At 39.3% G+C, this 21876-nt stretch overlaps 2 protein-coding genes across 4 annotated transcripts in view; one reads left to right on the forward strand and one right to left on the reverse strand.

Annotated features, from left to right (window-relative positions):
• The first annotated feature begins 2186 nt into the window (after positions 1-2186).
• Positions 2187-8105, forward strand: LOC121636885 (twist-related protein 2-like). The gene is made up of 2 exons (XM_041980731.1): positions 2187-3341; positions 7172-8105. The coding sequence occupies exon 1, from the start codon at positions 2412-2414 to the stop codon at positions 2982-2984; it is 573 nt and encodes a 190-aa protein (XP_041836665.1). The 5' UTR covers positions 2187-2411; the 3' UTR covers positions 2985-3341; positions 7172-8105.
• A 145-nt stretch (positions 8106-8250) lies between these two features.
• The window catches only part of LOC121637113 (histone deacetylase 7-like), a 51208-nt gene continuing 37582 nt past the window's right edge, over positions 8251-21876 (reverse strand). For all 3 annotated transcript variants that reach the window (XM_041981044.1, XM_041981042.1, XM_041981043.1), the window contains exons 19-25: positions 21629-21748; positions 19254-19351; positions 13356-13474; positions 12990-13123; positions 12809-12893; positions 10529-10676; positions 8251-10436 (exon numbers count right to left, since the gene is read on the reverse strand). In XM_041981044.1, coding sequence (XP_041836978.1) covers positions 10397-10436; positions 10529-10676; positions 12809-12893; positions 12990-13123; positions 13356-13474; positions 19254-19351; positions 21629-21748 — 744 coding nt within the window. In that variant the 3' untranslated portion in view covers positions 8251-10396. The remainder of the gene's footprint in view (positions 10437-10528; positions 10677-12808; positions 12894-12989; positions 13124-13355; positions 13475-19253; positions 19352-21628; positions 21749-21876) is intronic.

The following is a 21876-nucleotide window of genomic DNA, read 5'->3' on the forward strand; positions in this document are numbered from 1 at the left end:
GATTGACAGCCATCAAACTCAGAGCTGCCTGTAGCTAAGAGCTAATCGAGCTAATCCCAAGCAACAGTAGCTAACCAGCTAACCGAGGTAGGTAGGCTAAAGCTAAGGCATGCTGTTAGCTGGCTAGAAATCGCGGTTGTGCTGCACTCACCTTTCTTTCCGCGGATATTGGATACCTGTCAATCAAAAGGACACGTCCCTAATTATGCCAAAATTCAAGATTAAATAACATCTAAACGGATGAGTTAGAAAAAAATTCACCCCCTCACAGTTGTCAGGAAGGTAAACTTGACCTCCTATTTTGTTTTTTTACCAGGCTTTAGACATCTTTAATTCTCCTGTGAAGTTGGTCTTTTAAACATGGGAGTCTATGGGGATTTGCTCTGTTTTGGAGTCAGCCCCTAGCGGATGAGAGGTGAACTGCAATTTTGTTACACTTCCGCATAGGCTTCACATTTTAAAGGCGGAGGTTGCCGCTTGCTCTCTGCGCATGTACCTAATTCTCAGCTAAAAGCTGTCAGACAAAATCTTAGAATGGTATTGGATTTAGTTGCAATACATGAAAAATTTGTTTATACATAATAATGCATTCTTATTATTTCTTTGCGTTGCTTTGATGTGGACTTAATTTTAACCCATTTAACTTCTAATGAGATTAATGCGTTTACACATAAATGCTTCCACTAGTGCTGTCATCAGAAAGCCTGAAATTTCTACAGCTTAGCACAGTGGAAAACTCCCCACAGGATGCTCTGCAGTGATCTGTAGATGAGTCACTGAGTCATGACGCATGTAGGTATAAATGGCTGCTGCTGGGAAACTGATGTGGATGCAATGGTGGATTTACGCAAGATTACATGACTAGTCAAAACTGTAGGTTGTACAGACTGAACAAACAAAACCTTTTCTCAGCAGGGCCCACCTGCTGTGTCACAACTGCGAGGAAAATATGTCTAAATGGCTGCAGATCCATGTGGTTTGGCAGTGTGGAAGGGGGTAACATGTGCCTTGAGGCCATGGATGGCACAATTAGGTGCTCTCTCACCTCTGCAGCCTGGGGTCATTAGGTCATTGAGGTCAGGGGTGATTCAGGGTCCTTCCTGTACTACCTTCCTAACCCAACGCAGAGGAGTCAAGACGCTGACATCAGCAGCGATAATAGAGAATTTTGTGCATAAAAAACAAATTGTCAGATGTAAGGAGGAGATGGATTTTTCTATTTGTACATCAGTTTTTACAGATCGAGGGAAATTTCAGGAGTAAGCCTTTTTCACACATCCTCACACTTTCCCTTACACCTACTTGAAGCTGCTGTGGTCAAACATATATGTGACTTCATAGCCTGTCATGGCTGAATGTTAAACCAACAGAAATTTCACATCATAAAAAGCATTATTCTTCCACAGAGGTGTGTATTAGTACAAGCTTTACGATACTCAGTGGAGATGTGGAACAAAAGCCATGGCATTCGTGTGCAAATCACTTTCTTTAAAACTGCGCTATAGGACACTGACTTTAGTGGAGGGTTAAACTCTGAGTGCTTTTCTTGTTCAATCTGTAAAGTTCCTGTAAATCTTCTCATTCACAGTATTTTCAGTGACTCAGCCCACCATGAGAACTGTAATTCCAAAAATTTGATTTTGTAGTTTCTGGTCATCATCATGATGAAAATAATGACAGACAAATGTTAACGTGATCTCACTCCTGTTTGAATGTTAATGGGAAGCATTATAACGTTACATGGACAACATGTGATCTATAAAACATGCTGTTTTGCTGTTAAAAAGATTTTAAGACTGTTTCTATAATTACTTCCATGATTAAAGATATATCCAGGATCATGCATTACCGCGTACATGTGGTGACTGTCAGAAAATCAAGGTTTGTGTAGACATGAGGATGCAGGCGGACTGAAGGTCCAGCCCAAATCTGGAACCCATAAAGCCTCAGACATCTCTGCAACATTAGACACAGCACTTCTTATTGGTTGAGAACACCACTTACCCCTTTTCTCTATCACCCGCCCCACTAACATATGCTTCCTGCTTTCATGGCTGTCTTAGGCTGAACCACACCCTCTGGAAGTCTTTCGGGCCAATCGCAAGTATCCGGCGGCCCCTGGTTAGCGTTTGGTTATAAAAGAGGGAGAGGTGGACCTGCCTGTCAGATGGTTTGTTGTTGTTCTGTCTGGCAGGCTGAGGAGGGAATGTGAAAGTGAGAAATTTAACAAGGTAACCGGGAAATCGGACAACCAGGCATCCAGTCCGATGGAGCTTTAGCAGCTATATCCTTGTTTGACGGACAGGAAGAAGTTTGTCAAGCTGAGGTTTGTTGAGAGTTTTGACAAAGACAAACTGTTACAGAATCCTTTCTTTGTGGTGGCGTTTTACAGCTCGTCATTGGACACTACAATGAGAGAAGAGGTGTCCTGCACCAATTCCCCTGAAGGAGGGCTGGGGGCCAGCGAAGAGGAGCTTGAGAGAGGATCCAAAAAGATTGTTCAACCAGGAAATCGAAAACGTTCTCCTTATCCTAAAAAGGACAGCCTTAGTCAGGCAGAGGAGAGCAGCACCGGCAGTCCCAGCAGCCTGCTGCCGACTGGACCAAAGAGGCTCAAGAAAAGCCCCTCAACAGTCGTAACTTTGGCTCCCACATCTTTGGGCCCCAGGCCGGAGCCGCCCTTCGAGGAACTTCACTCTCAGCGAGTCATTGCCAATGTGCGAGAGCGTCAACGCACCCAGTCCCTGAACGATGCCTTTGCCTCTCTACGCAAAATCATACCCACACTACCCTCAGACAAGCTGAGCAAGATCCAGATCCTGAAGCTGGCCTCGCGGTACATCGACTTCCTTTACCAGGTGCTGCAGAGTGATGAGATGGATGCCAAGCTGGCCAGCTGCAACTACCTGGCCCACGAAAGACTCAGCTATGCCTTCTCAGTCTGGAGGATGGAAGGGGCCTGGGCCATGTCCACCAGCCACTAGGACCCCACAGAACGTCTCTCATACACCCTCTCGTGTCCATATCTCGACCCCCCTCCTAACCTCTGTCTGTGTTTGCATCTATATCCTGACCTCTGACCCTGTGAATTCTTCTTTTATGGTCTGCTCTGAACTTTTCCATCTAAAATCTGTGCATACATTTCTAATACTACATGATTCCTGTGCTGCACAATCCCCCCCCCACACACACACATTTTTTTTTTCCTTTACAGCTTTTACAGCTGAATATATGTCTCTGCAGCTTTCCATTTCTGCTCCCCTCCATTATTTCCACTTCACTCCCTTGTCTGTCAAACAGTTCTGACCAGTGCAGCAAGTCTCTCCACTGAAGCCCTTCAGGTATGGACAACATACACAAAGAAACACATTTTTACACACAGCAAGAAACAGAAAAACAATTTAAAAGTTTATCACTTCTCAAGTTACGAAAATTTGTTTCCAGAATCAAGTTTTAAAAGTATTTCAGTACATTAATTTGAACTTCCAGCTCGACAAACTACCAGAAACAAACACACAAACATTTAGAAGATATCTGGATGTCGGTGTAGGTCTGTCAACTGCACAGACAGCGATAAGACTTTATCTTAGGTTTGGAAATATTGAGTTTGAAGTGAAATTGTTGGATACAGCAAACATCAACAACTGATTTTAAAGATGCAAAGATTCAAATGACTTAGTAAAAATGTGTGACGTTAAAATGGATGTAATCACAGTGCTGTGCAGGCCCAAGATCAAAACCAGAAGATCTTCTCAGCCGCCTCGTTTATAGTCAGAAAAAACATCTGCTCACTTTGTCTTTTCATAGTTTTAGAGAGGTTCAATTTCAGTGCTGATATGTACAAATGTAGCCTTAAAAACGTCCATAATATTTCAGAAAATTTCATTTAATATATATTGTTCATAATTCTACTGCCTAATAACATGAGATGTTTTATTTATGCTGCAATTCATGCTTTACAGAACCTTTGTAGTTCTCTGAAATACAAAGGTGCTCACTTAGAGTAACTAAACTTCAGGTGTGTTATTTTTTCAAAGTGCAGGTTATTATAGTTTGTATAAAACTGTTGCATAAAGTAATTTGGTTTATAAAATTCTGCAGCTGAAAAAAAAAATCAAATCGACAATCAAATCAAAGTGTTGCTTCTGTGTAAATCATTGTGGCAGCTCGGCAGAAAAGAAGACTTTTTTTTTCATAAAATTGTTTTAAAATAAACATGCATTCGGATAAATGCATACATAAAAAACAGCTTTAAATAATCATTAACATACCCTAAATGATGGGTTTGTGTCAAATCCTAAGTGAAAAAAAATGCTCCAAATTTCACACAGCAATTTTTTCAAACTCTATTTAAAATGAGTAAAAATAAATTAGAATAAATAAATCAGAAAATGTCTTTAATTTTTGTATTGTTGTAACATGATCATGAGCTACTCTTTCTGGTGGCATGTATAAAAAACCACTATGTAGATCAATAATAAACATCACGGATCACAAACACTGATCAACAGAAACAGCTTTTCTGAAAAGTATGACAAAAATGTAAAAATTATGAACAATAATATGAAAAGAATTAGTTTATACAGCAACAAGACTCAAAATATCAAAAGAGCCTCTCAGTTGTCTAACTTTATGAACTGAAATGAACTATTATCACCATCGTAATCTATCCTCTCGGGCTCCAGTGTTTGACAGACCTCTGATGAATTTAAGACAAATGTTTTCCTCCACAGTCTCCGGGGTCTGTTTTCTTTTTGCAACTATTTTAACAGACACCAGATTCCTGCACAGGTACAGCATGAAAGAAGGGAAAGAAAGGGAGAGTGAAAAAAAAAAAAAAAAAAAAGTAGAGGCACGCTGCTCCCTCTCCCCCTGCAGCCTTGCCCTCTTTCCTTTAGGATCCTGTATCGTGCAATCAGGCCTCGCTGGGGCCCAGACAAGCAGGAACCTTTAGATTGGAAACAGTTGTGGGGCATTAGGAAGGTGTGTGTACCAGGGTTAGGGTCAGGCGCTTGGGCCTGTGTATGTCAGTGCATGTACATGTGTGTCCTTGTGTATGTGTTTGAAGTGAGGTTTAATTAGCTGTGCAGCAGTGTGTGTGGCTGATCATGTGCGTAAACAGGAATACACTCGCAGATGTTGTTTAAATGATTTTAGATCTCTCATCTCCTGATTTTAGTTTCGTAACTTGGAATTCAAGGACAAGAAGCCCTTCTAAAAAGCACTTTTATGAAAAAGTCTGAGGGTGGTGAAAATGATGGGGAGCAGAGATGTGAATCTTTATATCTGTGTGACACATTTTTTCATCTGTTAGGTGACAGGTCAAGGTAAACACATTTCAAGCAGGCGCATGCACTGACAGATCTTTGAACAGACCTCTAAGTGACTGCAGCCTTCACACGGCTACACATTATTCACTATAAGAATCAATGAATCACAGATTATACTCCAAGCCTACATACAACATATACACATAACGCTGTCCAGACACACACATGCGGCTGCCGCCCATGTGCTCACTGCAGGTGTTTAGCTCTGAATCATTGTTAAACCTCCAATGGCCTCTGCAGCAGACATCTTCAGGCTCCAGTAAGTGGTGCAGCTGGAGAGCCAAGCCTCCTGCATGTGGAGCTAAGTGTCCTTGAACGCATCTCTGCAGCTATTACCCACCACTTTACCTGCTCTGCCTGTTATCATCAGCTCTGTGGGGGCCGCCGCAGAAAGTGTTAGAAACCTGAGGCCTGGATCTGACCTGAACCTTTAATTTTAGGAAAGAGATGAGGCTAGAAAGGGTCAGGATTCTTTAAAGGTGGAGTGTGCATGAACATGTATGTCTGGAAACACTGTGCACATAGATAAGGTCGTGCATGATGCAGGTTTTATTCATGCACATGAATTTCCTATGAAAAAACTTGTCAGTTCTCTTCTGTGGTAGAAAGCATTTTGTGCAAAATAAAAAGATTTTACATAAAATCAGGTTTAAATGTGGAATTTTCTTGATAGTGAGTCTTAAAGATTTAATGATGTAGTTATAACCCATAATGCATTGGATTGTAGTATATTACACAATGGCTCTGGTAATTTGTCCTTTCTCCTCACTACCTCTGTGAGTGACCTTTATAGCTCTTTATATTTTTCTTTGGGACCATGCACACTTAAAATTATGAACTGATATTGCTTTGTGTACTTTAAAAATCACAATTTTTAGGCATATGGATTTCTGTCCCTGCGTGAGACTTTAAGATGTGGATTGTTCTGTTGAAATGAAAGAAAACAATACTCTCTTGTGTTTATACTATAATCAATGCTTCTCGCTGCTCCTTCCTCTGCCGGAACTCCTGGCCCATGTGCGTGTGTACGTGTGTGTGTTTTACAGTTTGGACTGACCAGCTGTTGGATGCTCTTCTGTGCATATTAAATCTTTGGCTTTTTCTCCTGGCTGATCAGGGACCAGATGTGAAGTCTTCTGTGGCTCATCTGCGTTTTTAAAAGCCTCATCCAGAAGTCGTGGCTTCTGATAGTCATCTTTATTTTTAGAGCTCCAAACTGAGCCGAACGCAGGTGGGAGGGTTATGTGTGTGTGTGTGCATTTGATTGCTGTATGCCTGCCTGTATATGCATATATGTAGTGGCCAGACAGCTGCAGGGAAAGAGGGCCATGGAGAAAGGACTTCTAATTTGACACGTAGGCAACGAAAGCCTAAAAAATTTGGGAGCAGAATGGATCAGAATCTGTCAAACATACTCATGCGCTACAACTTACAAGCAATGAAATAATTCAGATAAAAGTTTGAGATTTTTTGATTAATAAAATAAAAATATCGTATAATTTATGCTGCTGTTCACTAATTTACACATTCATGCCTCCGTGGCATGCTGGAAGTCATGTGGACTGGACTTCTTGTGTCTCTGTACGTGCTTCTGGAAGTATGGAAAGGCATGCTGTAATTAGAGAGAGCTTCAGATGAAATGTTTGCTAGTTAAAACAAGAAAAGTTGAAGTTAAAGAGCTGCAGGGATTTTTCCACTTTCCACTAAACAGAAGTGTTTGTTTGGTTGTACACACATTTTATGACCTCAGCTTAGCCAAAGTCCAGCATGTTTGTGTTGAGGTTAGTTTTTAGCCTTGAGTTTGGCATGTGCAGTTAACTCATCTTTGTGTCTCTCTGCAGAAAAATCGACAAATGGGAAATTCTCCAAACTCGAAGAAAGTTGCTCCCGCCTCACCAGATTTTTTCCCCCCATATTTTTCTTTTTTCTCTGGACATGTGTTTGACTCGTGACAATATAATGCAGCCACATAGCTTTCACTGAAAGTCAGTGTGAAGATGTGACAGTCCAGTGAACTGCTGAACATTCTGAATGATAAAAAACAAAACAAAAAGAAACAGCTGGCCTGCGGTGACAATGAAACAAAATGGCTGCTGGTTCGAGTGCCTTCAGTAATACCGTGATAACTATCATCCACCCAGCTCTTCTCGGTGGATGACTCACTGCCTAACAGACATTAAGATGACTAACGATAATGGCACAGTGATGGTTAGAAGGCAGTCACAGCCAATGAATGTTTACAGCTAAAATGCTAATAAGCTAATCGCTCTGGCTCTCAAGGAGGGAGGAGGAAGAGCTCCAGGAATCTGACGCAGATTTTCTACTTTGTTGTGCTGCAGTAACTGGATAGCTTTCTAAGTTCTTTGTTTTATAAATACATCTGTTTGTGAATTTTGTATATGCACACTGTCTTAAACCCTGTTTTTGCTTTACTCTGCTTTAATAAGAAACCACTGATCACAATTCAGCCACTTGTTTCTTTTTATGTCAGCTTGGCTGATAGTGAGAACTACAGAGAGCTCTCCTCTGAAGGGCGGCTTTAAAACATATCCTCAAACTGATTTTAACTGAATAATTGAAAAATAATGCAGTGGAAAGTTTCTTAGAAAATGTGCCAAAGTGTTGATGAAATGATTACACACAGTAGATTCATTTGGAAGTGTGTAAGTAATTTCTCTTTGATCATGCTGTTTTTATAATGTTGTTCATTTTGCTTTTAATCATGTGTCCTGTTTCATCTCCTGTGGACAATAAATTTTTTTTCTAAATACTGTATAGAAGTGCAGTATTTTTATAATCAAAGAGGCCATGCTTTACTTTTTTCTGCACCAAGAATTCAAAGTTTGGGGGAAATTGTCTCATATAGAAGAAGGAAAAGACAAAGAAACAGAAATATACATATGAACCCACTCAAATTTATATAATTTCTCTTTATTAAAGTTTTTTTTGGAACAAAATAGAAAAGTCAAAAGACAGACAAGAGTCAGAACAGAGGTTATTATTATCTACACTGTACAGAAACAGTCAGTTATGATGAAAATGGACTCGGCCTGCACTTTTAATTAAGCTCCACACTGTTAAGTCTACCTTCACACACCTTGGTCATGACAATCCAGGTAATAATTTGGTCTCTTGATACACAGGTTTTATTTTTTTAGATCAAATACAAAAATAGATCATTTGTGTTAATTAAGACAGAAAGATAAGACATATCGTTTGTCAGGTTACTGTCATGTAAAACTATCTAAAGCTACAGTCTACTGTCAGGCTGTCAAACTTGCAGAGACAGCTGTACATCAGTCATGTGTTTTCACATTTATATTTCATTAACAGACACTGGACAGGTTTTGGGTTGCATGCACAACGCAACACAAATAAGAACTTAACAGAAAACAAAGCAGACATACTGTATTAGCACCAATATAACTGCGTTAGACACGCAAAAACCACTTCAAAGACACAGAATCTCAAAGTATAAATACACGTCATGTCAAATGCATTTGTTTATATATCTGTGCTTTTGGTGCTTTTTGACTGTTTGGAAAGAGAAAAGAAACATTCACAAAGTCTTTGAAGTTCTTTAGGCCATGCCAGTCCAAGGACGGCATATTGTTCTCATAAACTTTGGTTGCGCTTAACCTGTGTCCACTTTCATTGTGTGCATATCGTTGCCTGTATATTTACCTAGTATTTATATTTATCAGTATCTTTGCTCCATCCCGAATGCTAAAATGCCATTGTTTGGTCCAGGGAGCAAAACGCCCCTGATACTGAGAATAATCAGACCAGCGCTTTGTAAATGAATAACAAAATATGGATCAGACTGTCTTCCTCAAGATAAAAATAGCAAAAAAAGATGAAGAAATACAGCAGGAATGCTCATCCACAGGAAGAAACACTGGTCCACTTCACAAAAATATTATAGCTCAGATTTTGAGACCTCAATTATTCTGACCCTCATCTCTGGGGCCAAGCTAAGTGCACTTTATATGTGTGTAAAACATTGTCATAAATGCTTTGGATGTCTCATCCAAAATGTCAAAATGTGATCTGCATTGTCACATATACAATCATTACTGAGTGGTCATGCTGCACCAAGGCATCATGGGTGATTTCCCAGTGATTAGAGGTATTAGATATTCACTGTGACTAATGTCATCAATGCAAACTACAGTATGTCTATATATTTAAGATGCACTTCGTCAAAGGCTTGTGTGTCTTTTATTTGTCAGGGAGTGATAACAATAACTGCAGCTATCTCTTGCTGCATGGAAGAAAAAGAAAAAAAAGAGGGAGGTTTAAGAAAGTATGTGGACATAGAACAATATGAAACATATGTATCTCAGACTTCATTGTAGCTTCACTCTGGATTACCGGAATCCTTAAAGAAAATTCTCAAGCTGATGGTCACAGAAATGTGTGCTATATGTCAAACGATTAAATATTTAAATGTTAAACTACGAACAAATGTTTGATTGTCAACATGCTTTTCCTTTTTGTCCAGTTGCATAATGATACAGTGCAAGACAATCAGGAAAACTCTGATCTTTTTCCTTCATTGGATGCTTAAAATGATATGATCTGACTTGTTTTTAAGTGTAGAGAGCATGCCTGCTCTCCACTGCCTTCTTCCCCTTTGACTCCACTTCACCTTCAAGACAAGAGTCTAAGTTGTGCTGTGTAGGTTTCGCTGAAATCATGAACAAAGTCCATGTTTAAAGTCACAGGGCAGTGCTTTCTCATGTTCATGCTACGTCATGTTGCACTGGGTGCTACAACAAAATAAAGATTCTTCTTCAAGCAAGAGAGACAATCCGGGAAAATCCTGCAGAGAACTCAAGAGAGTAAGAAAGCGGCCCAGATGAACTCTGTTCCTCGGTCTGTGTTTGAATCAGAGTGGTCATACTGCAGCCAGTAGTTACGCAGGAGTTTTTCCAGTGATGATCCAAATGCACAGCTTTGTATGTGTATGTATGTATGTGTGTGTGTGTGTGTGTGTGTGTGTGTGTGTGTGTGTGTGTGTTTCCACTGAGACTAGTTTGAAGATAACAGTCAGGAGATTGTCCTCAGACAGAATCACTTTTCTCTGCAATTTTTTCATGTTTCCTTAGAGAAAAAGAAAGAGAACGACTTTCTTATAAAGTGCAATATTGTTGTAAAGCGTAAGTGGTAAATATTTATTAGGATGTTGTCCCTACCTTTCAGATGTCAGGGATCCCATGGATAGTGACGCAATGGCGCTGACTGCCTCACTGTCCGAGTCTCGTCTGGGTCTTGGTTTCTGTGCCTGCAGGTAGGATAGATCCACTGTGGCGGCCAAATCCTTCACACTCCGCCAGTACTCACCTGCAGGAAGCAAAGGGATGGAAAAGGAGGGAGAGGAGGAAGGAAACAGAAGAGAAAAGATTAATGGCTTCAGTCGTTGGAATTTCACTGCTGTTTTCATCCTGAATTGTTCCTTAAGGGAGTGAGGCTGCATTATCAAAAAAGTACTACTTGGTGTTTGATCCACTAGTTGTAGCCGTTTGATCTGAATTTAATCAATGACTGTGGAATAAACAGTGTTTTGGACTAAATATCCCTGTTGATAATCTCAAAATGTAAACTCTGATGCAGTCTGTTCTCTCAGGGCCTTCAGTCTTGTGTCACAGTGGAAAAAAATAAATAAATAAAATAATCTGTGACTACAAATGTGTTCCTCTATAAGTGTGTATTCTGCTGTGCAGGCATCTTACATATACTTCACCCCAGGCTTGAATTATGGGCTTAACATTCCTGTGGCTATTCAAATATTTTTAATTAATCTAATTTGGTTGGGATAACATTTGTGTGCAATCAGGAGGGGATGTTGCGAAGGTCGTGTGCCAGAAAAGTGTTTGAAGATAATTGGAGCCAGGGCAGCTGTGAGTGTGTGTGTGTGTGTCTGTCTGTGTGTGAGACGGCTGGAGGGAAGGATGGGAGACAGGGATGTAAAGGAGGAGAGGTGGTCAGAGAGCAGGAGCATTGAGGGAGAAGTGCTAAAAGAGTTAGAACAGAACAGAAATAGAGATGACATTCTGTCCGCCTCACAGAGTTGGTCAGGAAAAGGTTCAGTAAAATCATCACATCTTATATTATGATCCAATCTTTACTACAGCTGTGTGACAGGTTGGTACAGACAAAAAAACAAAGGTCACAATCATTTTTACTAACAAATTAGTACAGTAGGGTGGATGAAAATTGTACATCCTTCCATGGCTTAAAAAAAACACCCATTATCTTTAAAAATGGATTATCTCCACCACTTGGGAGGCCATACTATTAACATGTATGAGCTTTAATCTCCTAACCATAATCTATAACTTTATAACTTCATAAATAATAATATCTTATAACCCCTTATATATAAGGGATAGAATTCATTTACTATAGCTGCAATAAAATCCTTAAGCTAAAATCCTAAACTCTTTGAAAAATATGATTGAAGATAAGCGCGTTTCAACCAACACCATGGAGCACCAACAACTTGACCAAACACAGATCATCTCCTGCAACATATCAGCACACATACTCGCTTCAAACCAGCTGAGGGAATTTTATTTTCAGCTCATATCTATTGTGACAGTTGCTCTGCTTGTTATTTGCAAGACTTTAGTTTCTTTGATGATGCACCAAGGAGTCATTACAGGCAACAGAAATCACTCAAGCAGAGTTGCAAAACCTGCAGTGGTGTATAAGCACACACTCAAGTACAGTACATACAGACAAAATTGCGGTACTTGAGTTTTTTTTTTTGTCTTTATGCCAATTCCAGCTTCACATCACAGAGCAAGTTTTGTACTTCATGCTTTATTACCTTTATCTAGCAGCTTTAGCTTCTGATTACTTTACATATGTTAGAAATTGGGATCTCTGTACTCAAATCAAGTTAAAAATGTAAAAAAGCTGATGTTTTGTTAATACGCAAATTGTCAGAACAGCTAAAGCCATTATCAAATTATGGAAAATTGGAAAGTAATTTAATCTCCTAATTATCAAACTGTTGAGATTATCAAATTGTAAGTTGACAGGAAATTTAACAAGTTGATTAAAAGCATTTATCACAAAAACTGTAATGAGTTGCAATTCTATACAAACATAGTTAAAACTGAGCTTCGGTAAACTATTTACAGTACTCTATGCTTTTATAATGAGGCATAAATAATAATAATAATAATAATAATAATAATAATAATAATAATAATAATAATAATAATAATAATAATAATTTAGTCACAATATGTAATGGTGCTGTATTCACAGACATCTTTTCTTTAACAAGTGATTTCACTGAAATACTTCAAGTGAATTATTGTGATAACAGCTTTATACACGTCCAGTCTGGCATTAGTACCAAAGTATCAGATGTGTGTGTGTTTGTGCTTCTTTCATAACAGTTTTAAACCATTACATTTATTATGTTAAAGGTTTTATATCTGCTGCATGCTTTGTTATCTCACCCTGAACCTGGAGGACTTTGTGCAGTGAACGCACTGCGTTTTCACATGGCTTCTGGTCCAACACTGACTGGGACAGCGGCTCCACCTGCAACACGTTGCTGAGTCAGCATTTAAAGCATGCTACATGCCGAATGGAAATGTAAAACACCCGTGTTTCTATATGTGCATTTATACATCTCACCTCCATGCCCAGCAGGGCGCTGACACAGGCTTCAGAAGCATCACAGATAGCTTTGAGGTCATGCCCCCCTTCCAGAGCGAGGACAACCCGGCCTCCTGCCAGTGACATCAGCTGACGTGTCAAAAAGCCAAAACCTGGTAGAGATCAAAAACACACATACATACTGAAGCTAAAGGAGGAAAAGAAAGAAAATCAACAGCCTACACTGACATATTTTTATCTTTAAATAATCTTGCCTATATGGTAAATATTGCACCAGGACATGTGTGGAGCTGAGAAGCAACTACAAAGCCAGAATCACCAGTCCAAATAATGATGTGATTATTTTGTGAGTGCTGTAAGCGAGTGAGTCTGGCTGAGCCTTACACTTGGCTGTAACCTTGTAGCCTCCCAGTGAAGGTGAATGTCCTTCCACGGCATCAAAGCCAGCTGACACGAGTACCACATCAGGGGAGAACTCATGGGCAATGGGCATCACCACAGCTCTGAGGACAAAGAGAGGAAAATATTGCAGTAATCAAAAATTCTGTTTCATCTGGTCTGGCTGAAATTTGATATCACATTTAAGAAGTGCTGCTTTCAACAGGTGTTCATGATTTATGTGAAAATAAGTGGATACAATATAATAATGTGTAAAGGGAAGTGATAGTGTTATTAAACTATTATCAGAACAAGATCAAAAAGATTAATTTCTACAATGAAAAAGCTGCAGCTGCCTGCACAATATAACAAAAGATATTGATGTGACTGATTTTCAACTAAAACATTCATGTAATGAAGGACTTTTCTGGACTGCTAACTGCAAACATTTAGTTGACTGTACATTCTCTCCATTTGAAGATGATGAAAAGAGAAATTATGAACGGCAGTGCTCCAAGTGCTTGGTCTTAGCTCTAGATCCACTCCTGGTAGGCAGCCAACAGCAGGAGGGGGTGCACCTCCCAGGTGTGAATGTGTACAACTGTGAGCCTTGCTGATAAAAGAAGGAGTGGTCTGCAAATATATATGTGTATGTGTGTGTGTATAATGTGTATAATGTCTCTTAAAATAGAGCATAGCCACAACTGAAGGCAGGTGGCAAATGATGAAAAAGGCATAAACAGACAGAAAAGAAAAACGTGGCATATTTCGAGTGAGATGTCCACATACTGTGTATCCTCCTCGGTGGAGACCGCTTTCCCTGCTTCTAAGCACTATGTCCTACTTCCTTGACTCCTGCTGCCAGTTATTTAGCAAGAGTGCACAACCCATGCCGCACTTGATTCTTTCTCACTCACTCTTTTTTTCTCTCAGCGGCAGTTCAAAGGCATTTGTGTGCGTCTGGTTCCTATTAGGAGCTCGTCCCTCTTCTCACGTCACTGACAGCCAGCCATCTGGGATCCATTGGGCCTAATTACGCCGCCTTTGGATTCCCTAACAATGCACCCCCCACTTCTTCTCCTCTCCTCTTCTGCACTCTCCTTTTCTCTATAGTTCATTGTCAGTAGGAATTTAAAAACATACAAGAAAATAAGAGCATACACAATACTTGCATGTGCACTACCTGTGATAAGATGCACCTTAAACTGTGACCATTTCCCACATGTATGTACAAATTCATGACATTAAATCTCAATGCATCTGAGCTTTCTCATGATTGTAATGGAGTCTTACCAACGCTCTCAACCACAATATTTCTCCTGTCACCAATACACACCCAAAAACAGACGCACTTCATCAACAGCAGTTTTCTGTTCCATCCCAAAGAGACTTACACATACACACACACACACACAAACACACACAGTCTAACACACTATCATGTACAAAATGAATGACAGAACTGGCACTAACCTAGAAAGACTTAACTGCATAAACATGAAATCATGATGCATAAAATTTTCTGTATATACTATGTTATGCATTTACTCACATCATTAATTTACAGAAGTATGCCAAAGCTTTCTAAAAGTTCATGCAAATGTAATGCATTTTTATTTTTACCTAATCCTTACTATAACTTAAATAACTTAAACTAATTTGAACTCTTTCTGAGAAATGCGGGTCCCTCACAATGACAAATGGCAAAATGGATGAGCATCCCGGTCATCTCAGCTGCATGGTATATGCCACAAACCACTGGACCACCAGGACACTACTTCTTCTTTCTTGGATTTGATCTATGTTCCATGCGTAACACACAATAAGGTAAAGTACTATATTGTGGTTAACAGCGGAAGTTTTACACATGAAAACACTTGCAATTTCCTAAACTGGATAAAAAAAAAAAAAGAATACTAAAACCAGACGCCTGCTCAGGAAAAGACCAGTTGTTACTTAATTAGCATCCAGAGCTCCAGTAAACACTGGACTTAGTGTTTCCAAGCCTGCCTATTGGGTGGATGGATTTTACCAGTATGGGTTAGCTCATTAGCATCCTTCCTCTGATGAGGGGCCCACCCACTGTGTCTGCTGCATGCAGCACCATGCAGAGCTCACATAGCATATTATTCATCTGGTGGCTAGCCAGGGTTGCTGACAGATGCATTTTATGTTCATTACAGTGTAGTGCAGCACCAAACCATATTCAATGCGGACAAATAGCTTGAATGAAGTCAAAAGTGTGGTAAGAGCAAAGGTGTGTCTGGTTAACACATTGCTGCATGGCTCTGTATTTAGCTCTAGAATAAGTTATTGGTAATGTGTAATCGCTGACTTTTCCCCAGTTTCATCTAAACAATATTTACTTTCTGCAACAGCAGTGACGCAATGGCTCATATTCAATTCAAGTGCTTAAGTCATGATGTGATTTACACAGATGCTCAATGGCAAAACTGTTAGCACACACTCCTGAGCTGCATGCACATGGCTTGTGCTTAGTTGTGCTGTTTGATAAGACCACCAGGAGCTAGGTAACAGTGTGTTTTGTATTCAACACAGGCTATTCAGAATGACCATGAACTGGAAGTAGTTGGTACAGAAAATGGATGGACTGAATACAGATTATTCTGTTTTCCCAACTAGAACTGAATGCATCAACCCAGAATCCCTACAGGTAGCAACATTCACACAATATATGCAATGTAACAGACACATGTGACACCTGTATAATGATCTGAGGAGAGGAGAATCTATATGAATCTTAAATTCTCTGGAAATTTATATCTTTCATTGTAGTGACAGAAAACTGCTACTTTTGATGGTTAGGCAGCATGACAACCATGGCTACGTTGACACTGCAGGTCCTAATGCTTAAATCCGATTTTTAATGAAATCTGACCAAAGTCATTAATGACATATATTTGAATACAGATGATGGAAAAATGTCAGTCTTAGACTTACTGGACCTCAGTGCTGCATTTGATACAGTTGACCACAATATTTTACTTAAATGACTGGAAAACTGGGTGGGCCTCTCCAGCGCTGCACTACACTGGTTTAATACTTACTTAGAGAACAGAAAGTACTTCGTGTCACTAGTTAACTTTACATCTGAGCAGACAAGAATTACACGTGGTGTACCCCAAGGTTCCATCATGGGGCCTCTTCTGTTTAACATCTACATGCTCCCACTGGCACAGGTCATAAAGAAAAAGAACATTAGCTACCATAGCTATGAAGACGACACACAGATATATATTACAATGTCACCGAGGCCCCGTACAGGCTCTTGGGAAATGCATTGAAGAGATTAATGACTGGATGTGCCAAAACGTTCTCCAGTTAAACAAAAACAAAACTGAGGCGATTGTCTTTGGAGCGAAAGAGAAACGATTAAAAACCACTAACCAGGCCAGAAATCTGGGTGTATTGATGGACTCAGACCTTAACTTTGAGAAACACATTAAGGGAATTACAAAATCAGCCTACTATCACCTTAAGGACATATCAAGGGTAAAAAATCTGATGTCTCAGCAGGACCTAGAAAAACTAGTCCATGCTTTCATCTTTTGTCGGCTTGATTATTGTAACAGTGTTTTTACAGGTCTACCTAAAACATCAGTTAGACACCCGCAGCTTATTCAGAACTCTGCTGCTCGAGTCCTCACTAAGACCAAGAAAGTGGACCACATCAGTCCAGCTCTGAGGTCTTTACACTGGCTGCCTGTTCATCAGAGGATAGACTTTAAAGTTCTGCTGCTGGTCTATAAAGCTCTGAATGGTTTAGGACCAAAACACATCAGTGACCTCTTGACCCAGTATGAACCTTCCACAACCCTCAGGTTATCTGGATCATATTTCTTATCAGTTCGTAGACATGGAGAAGCTGCATTCAGCTTCTATGCTCCACATGTCTGGAACAAACTCCCAGAAAGCCTCAGATCAGCTGAAACACCCATCTGTTCTCTGCTGCATTTCAATAGTTTTTATTTAGAAGTCCAAGACCTGCATCTGGTTCTTTTATGCTGAAGTCTTAACTTTATCTCTTTTTTTTCTGTTTGTATGTAATCAGTTTTATCTTTTTTAATCTTTGTTTTTCTAATACACTTGTATTTTTTTCTGCACCTTGCTTTAATGTTTTTATGTTTTTTGTAAAGCACTTTGAATTGTCTTGTACATGAAATGTGCTATACAAATAAATTTGCCTTGCCTTTCCTTTTTGCGTGGTCATTCACATTATCATTTCAATGCAACCATCATCCCACTGAAGTTAAAAATTATTCCCATTGATGAATGAAAGAAAGAGACTGAGAAAAGGAGAGCACAAATGTTAACAATGGCCCTTTGTGGAGCAATGGCTCCTACTTCTGTACAGAGGCATGTAAAGACAATGCAGCCGAGTTTGTCTGTGCAGTCCTCCACGGGTCCAATTTTACCAATCTGCACCTGCCCAAACCCGTTAGGATGATTACCAAACCCGACCACTGAATATCTTCCAGTAAAATCAGGACCCGACCTGACGATGCAGGACATAAAACACGAATGTTAACACGTTCTAATTGAAAATACACCCCCATCTATTTACAATTAGTAAGTTACTTTGCTTAATTCATTCATATATTTATAGTGATGGTGTTCTTTTGTCATCGTTTATATTAACAATAAAAAAAGGCAAAGACAACAACACAGTAAATCTTGTGAAACATCAGAGTTTGTCTGACTTCTGTGACCTCAAAGTCGGATAAAATGCGGCATGACCGCTCAGACTGAGGCCGCTTGCACACAGATCGGATTTGATCTAGACCCACATATGAAAGTGGCCTAGGTCAGATTTGAAAAAATCCGATTTGAGTCGTTCAGACTGTCATTAAAAATCTGATATGAGTCACATATGGGCAAAAATCTTGGAATTGAGCTGCACTGTGAACGGAGCCTGTGCTATGCTCTGGTAAATGTTTGAAAACTACATCAGTACTGTTTTATTTATTTTATACAACAAACATCTGTACTGCCTTTTTTAACCCCTTAATACCTGGTGTCACAAATTTGCATCAAACCATTTCTAGTCTTTGTTTATTTTATTTTTTTATATCTAGTGATTTTATGTATTTAATTGCTTTTATTCATTATTTTTTATGTATTTACTTTTATATATTTATTTATTATCAAACTTGATTTATTGTTGTTCATTTATTCAATATTAAATTGCACTTTATTTTGTTCCAGTGCTTTTCTTAATGTTATTTTTTTTCCTGATGTCTTCCCTGCATTCATTTAGGTTACGTTGGCATTTAAAGACATAATGCAGTCCAAATCAAATCACAGATACTGAGGATTATGGTTCACAGAGCAAAATAATTCTCACACATATTCCTGCTCCAACAGAGACATAGTTATGTGTCATAGAATAAGAAAATAAAATATACAAAATGAGAAACACAAGTTATTAAGACAAAATGCAAATAATGACATAAATAAACATTTAAACCAAAAAAGAAAAAACAAAAAAAAACAAAAAACTCCACATAAATACTTGATTAAATAAAATAACCTGAAAACCAAAAGAATGGGACGAACCCATGTTTGGAAACAGGCAAGGATGTTTTCTTTCTTTTTTTCCTTTATAGCAGGTGAACAAATTCTTAAACCAGAAGAATCTTTTGAACTGCTACCAAATCTTATAATTATCCATCATGACCAAAATTGGAATACACCCAAAAATAGTTTAAGACATGGAAACTTTTTAACAGAGCAGGATGTATGATGAAGTGGGGCCACAGAAAAAGTTGACTTTTTATTTGGGGGCTGTGCCATGGGATGGAAACTCCTTCCAATAATAACACAAACCTGATGTCAGCAGCCTGGTACCGACTACTGATCTAACAGTTAAAAATCTTTATTTACCTGAAGGCAGCCAGGTATTCTGCATCGCCCATCGGAGGGTTCAAACCTCCAGTCCAGCCAACATTCACATTGAAGCCCTCGCCTGCACCTGTACCCACCTGGATAAATGGAGATAAAGTAAGACTGTGAGAGAGAAAACATCTCTGTGAGTTAAAGTTAATGAGTCCCAGAGAAGGTTGAGAAACCTGCGACAATAACAGATTTGTGTCAAATGTTCACAAAATCAGCGCCGCTGTTGCAAAATTTTGCATTGCAGCAACTGAAAAAAGTGGCTGCATCTCTTTAAGGCAACACAAGGGAGTGATTATGACTCCTAAATGAAAGACGGATGGTTGTTAATTCAACACCCCTGTCCCTCCATTTTGATTTTGATACAATTTGTCAAATGGTCTTATAAATCACTCGAAGCCACAACAGAGTTACACCCGTTTCTGATTCCTAAGCTTTAGACTTTAGTTTATCTAGCTGTATGTTTATGTATGTGTTCGGTAATGAAACTTTAACATGTCTCATATCTATCACATGCCAATATACAATGCTCATTATACAACTCATTTTACATGCTTTAAATTAGTCAGCTGATGATCAAAAATGCCAGGCAGAGTGGATGGAGCGCATATCAGGCTGACCTCGCATGCTCAGGCAGAATGAACTGGAGACTGGGCCTTGGAAAGAAGTTAAGAATTCTTCTCTCTCTCTTTGTAGTCCTGCTAGCAGCCATTTAGCTGCTCCCCAAACCCTTCACCATCAGTCAATGTGTCAGTTTGAAGGGAGATTGAGGAGGTTGATTGACATACTCTTGGCAACAATGCATGGTAATTTCCTTTGTGTGCGCTTGTGTGTGTGTGTGTGAGTGAGTGTATGGGTGTGAGAGGATGCTTGAAAGAGAAAGAATGCTGATGAGCATCGCAGAACGTCTGTCTCCATTCTTCTCTCAGTGAACGGGATGTTCACAGGGCAAACGAAAAACACATGAGGCCTCTTGTCCTCTGCCAACTGGTAATGTACCCGCATGCACATATACACGCACACGGACACATACACACACTCAGAGCCGTGCACACAGAATTTCTGCTATAGCTCCGAGTGTCTTGCACTTTTCCCTGTCCTCATTCTCTCTTTCATGTTTCAAGAGTTGCTGGACTGGATTAGGCCTTCACTGGTTTCTGTGAGGTACTCACTCTCTGTTGTGACTATGACATCACACCCCTACCCCATGGTGAGTTATATACCTACATGGGGGACAGAAAGACTCCAGAGGTTTACCACACTGCTCAACAGAGGTTGAGAGTCCACTTAAGGCAAAGCCACATCCAAGCCAACAAAGCATTTTATATACCGTCCTTCATCAGGGGAATTTATGAAAAAACAGTGAGTATTATTGTGGCCGAGGACGGTAGAGTAAGAAGAGGGAATGTAGGGGATTGAAAGCGGGGGTGAATGCCAGAGTCACTTCTGGGGGTCACTTCATCTCATTGGGGACAGTCATCACACTTGGTTTCTAGTGTGACCACAAGCAGATTACATAGGCATCTTAATTCTTTGTATGCAAAAAGACTTGCAATACAACTGTCAACATCCTGTTGAGACTGGACATCCAGCCCTGAAGTTTCTATGATAAACAGTAAGTACTGAAATAACCTACATACAGAATTTATGCAAAAACACAATTAAATGTGCAAATGATGATGTGGTATTTGGAAATTTTGTCTCAAGAATTGTGGATGTGTGCAAAACGTGATATTTTAAACTGTTTTTAAACTATTCATGCTGAATTGGGAGCACACCTCATCTATTTAGAAGCTATTTTAGGATAAACCTTGTAGACATATATAAAAACTTTAAATTGAAAGAGCATACTGTTTGGATTCTAGCAGCATCAGTCAAATGTGGGATCTCACTGTGACAACTCCAACTGTGAAAGATTTTACTCCTAAACCTTTAACTTATTTATAGCAGCATGTGCAGTTGTTAGTTGCAAGGTACAAACTGCATTCACTAAAATAATAATAATACCAAACATTATTTATAACTAGTTTAATACAATGTGGATTAACCCATGATTTATTAGTCAAAATAACTTTGATTTGACAAGTACTTCCTGCACACAAGACCCTTGAGGTCCCGAATGTATCTCTAGAATAATACAATTACCAAATACTTTTATAAAAACATATCTATCTTCATAAGACATGACTGTTGTCAAGCATGCATCTAAAGAAGGTAAATTAGCAAAGAGAAAAATAGCTCTATCAGTATTTTAAATCATTTACTCTACAGACAGAAAATGTTTACAAAAAAACAAACAAACAAACAAACATAAAAGTAGAGAAATACAATACCATTTTGGGGGACTGTTGGATAAGCACACATACCTCACTTGGATGTCCGCTACCAGGAAAAAAGTTGCCATTGTCATAACGATGCAGAGAGATGTACATAACACCTGGGTCATCATAGAAAGCTTCCTGGGTCCCGTTGCCATGGTGCACATCCTGAACAATAATCAAATAAGAAATTAGGAAGCTGTCAACGACTGCTGCAGGTATTCCACTATGAATTAAACGTTGATGTATTCTTAAAATAGAATACCCAATCTAAATGAGCACAATAAATTTAGCTT

Source organism: Melanotaenia boesemani, chromosome 3 (assembly GCF_017639745.1).
Source record: "Melanotaenia boesemani isolate fMelBoe1 chromosome 3, fMelBoe1.pri, whole genome shotgun sequence".
In the NCBI taxonomy this organism is placed as follows: Eukaryota; Metazoa; Chordata; class Actinopteri; order Atheriniformes; family Melanotaeniidae; genus Melanotaenia; species Melanotaenia boesemani.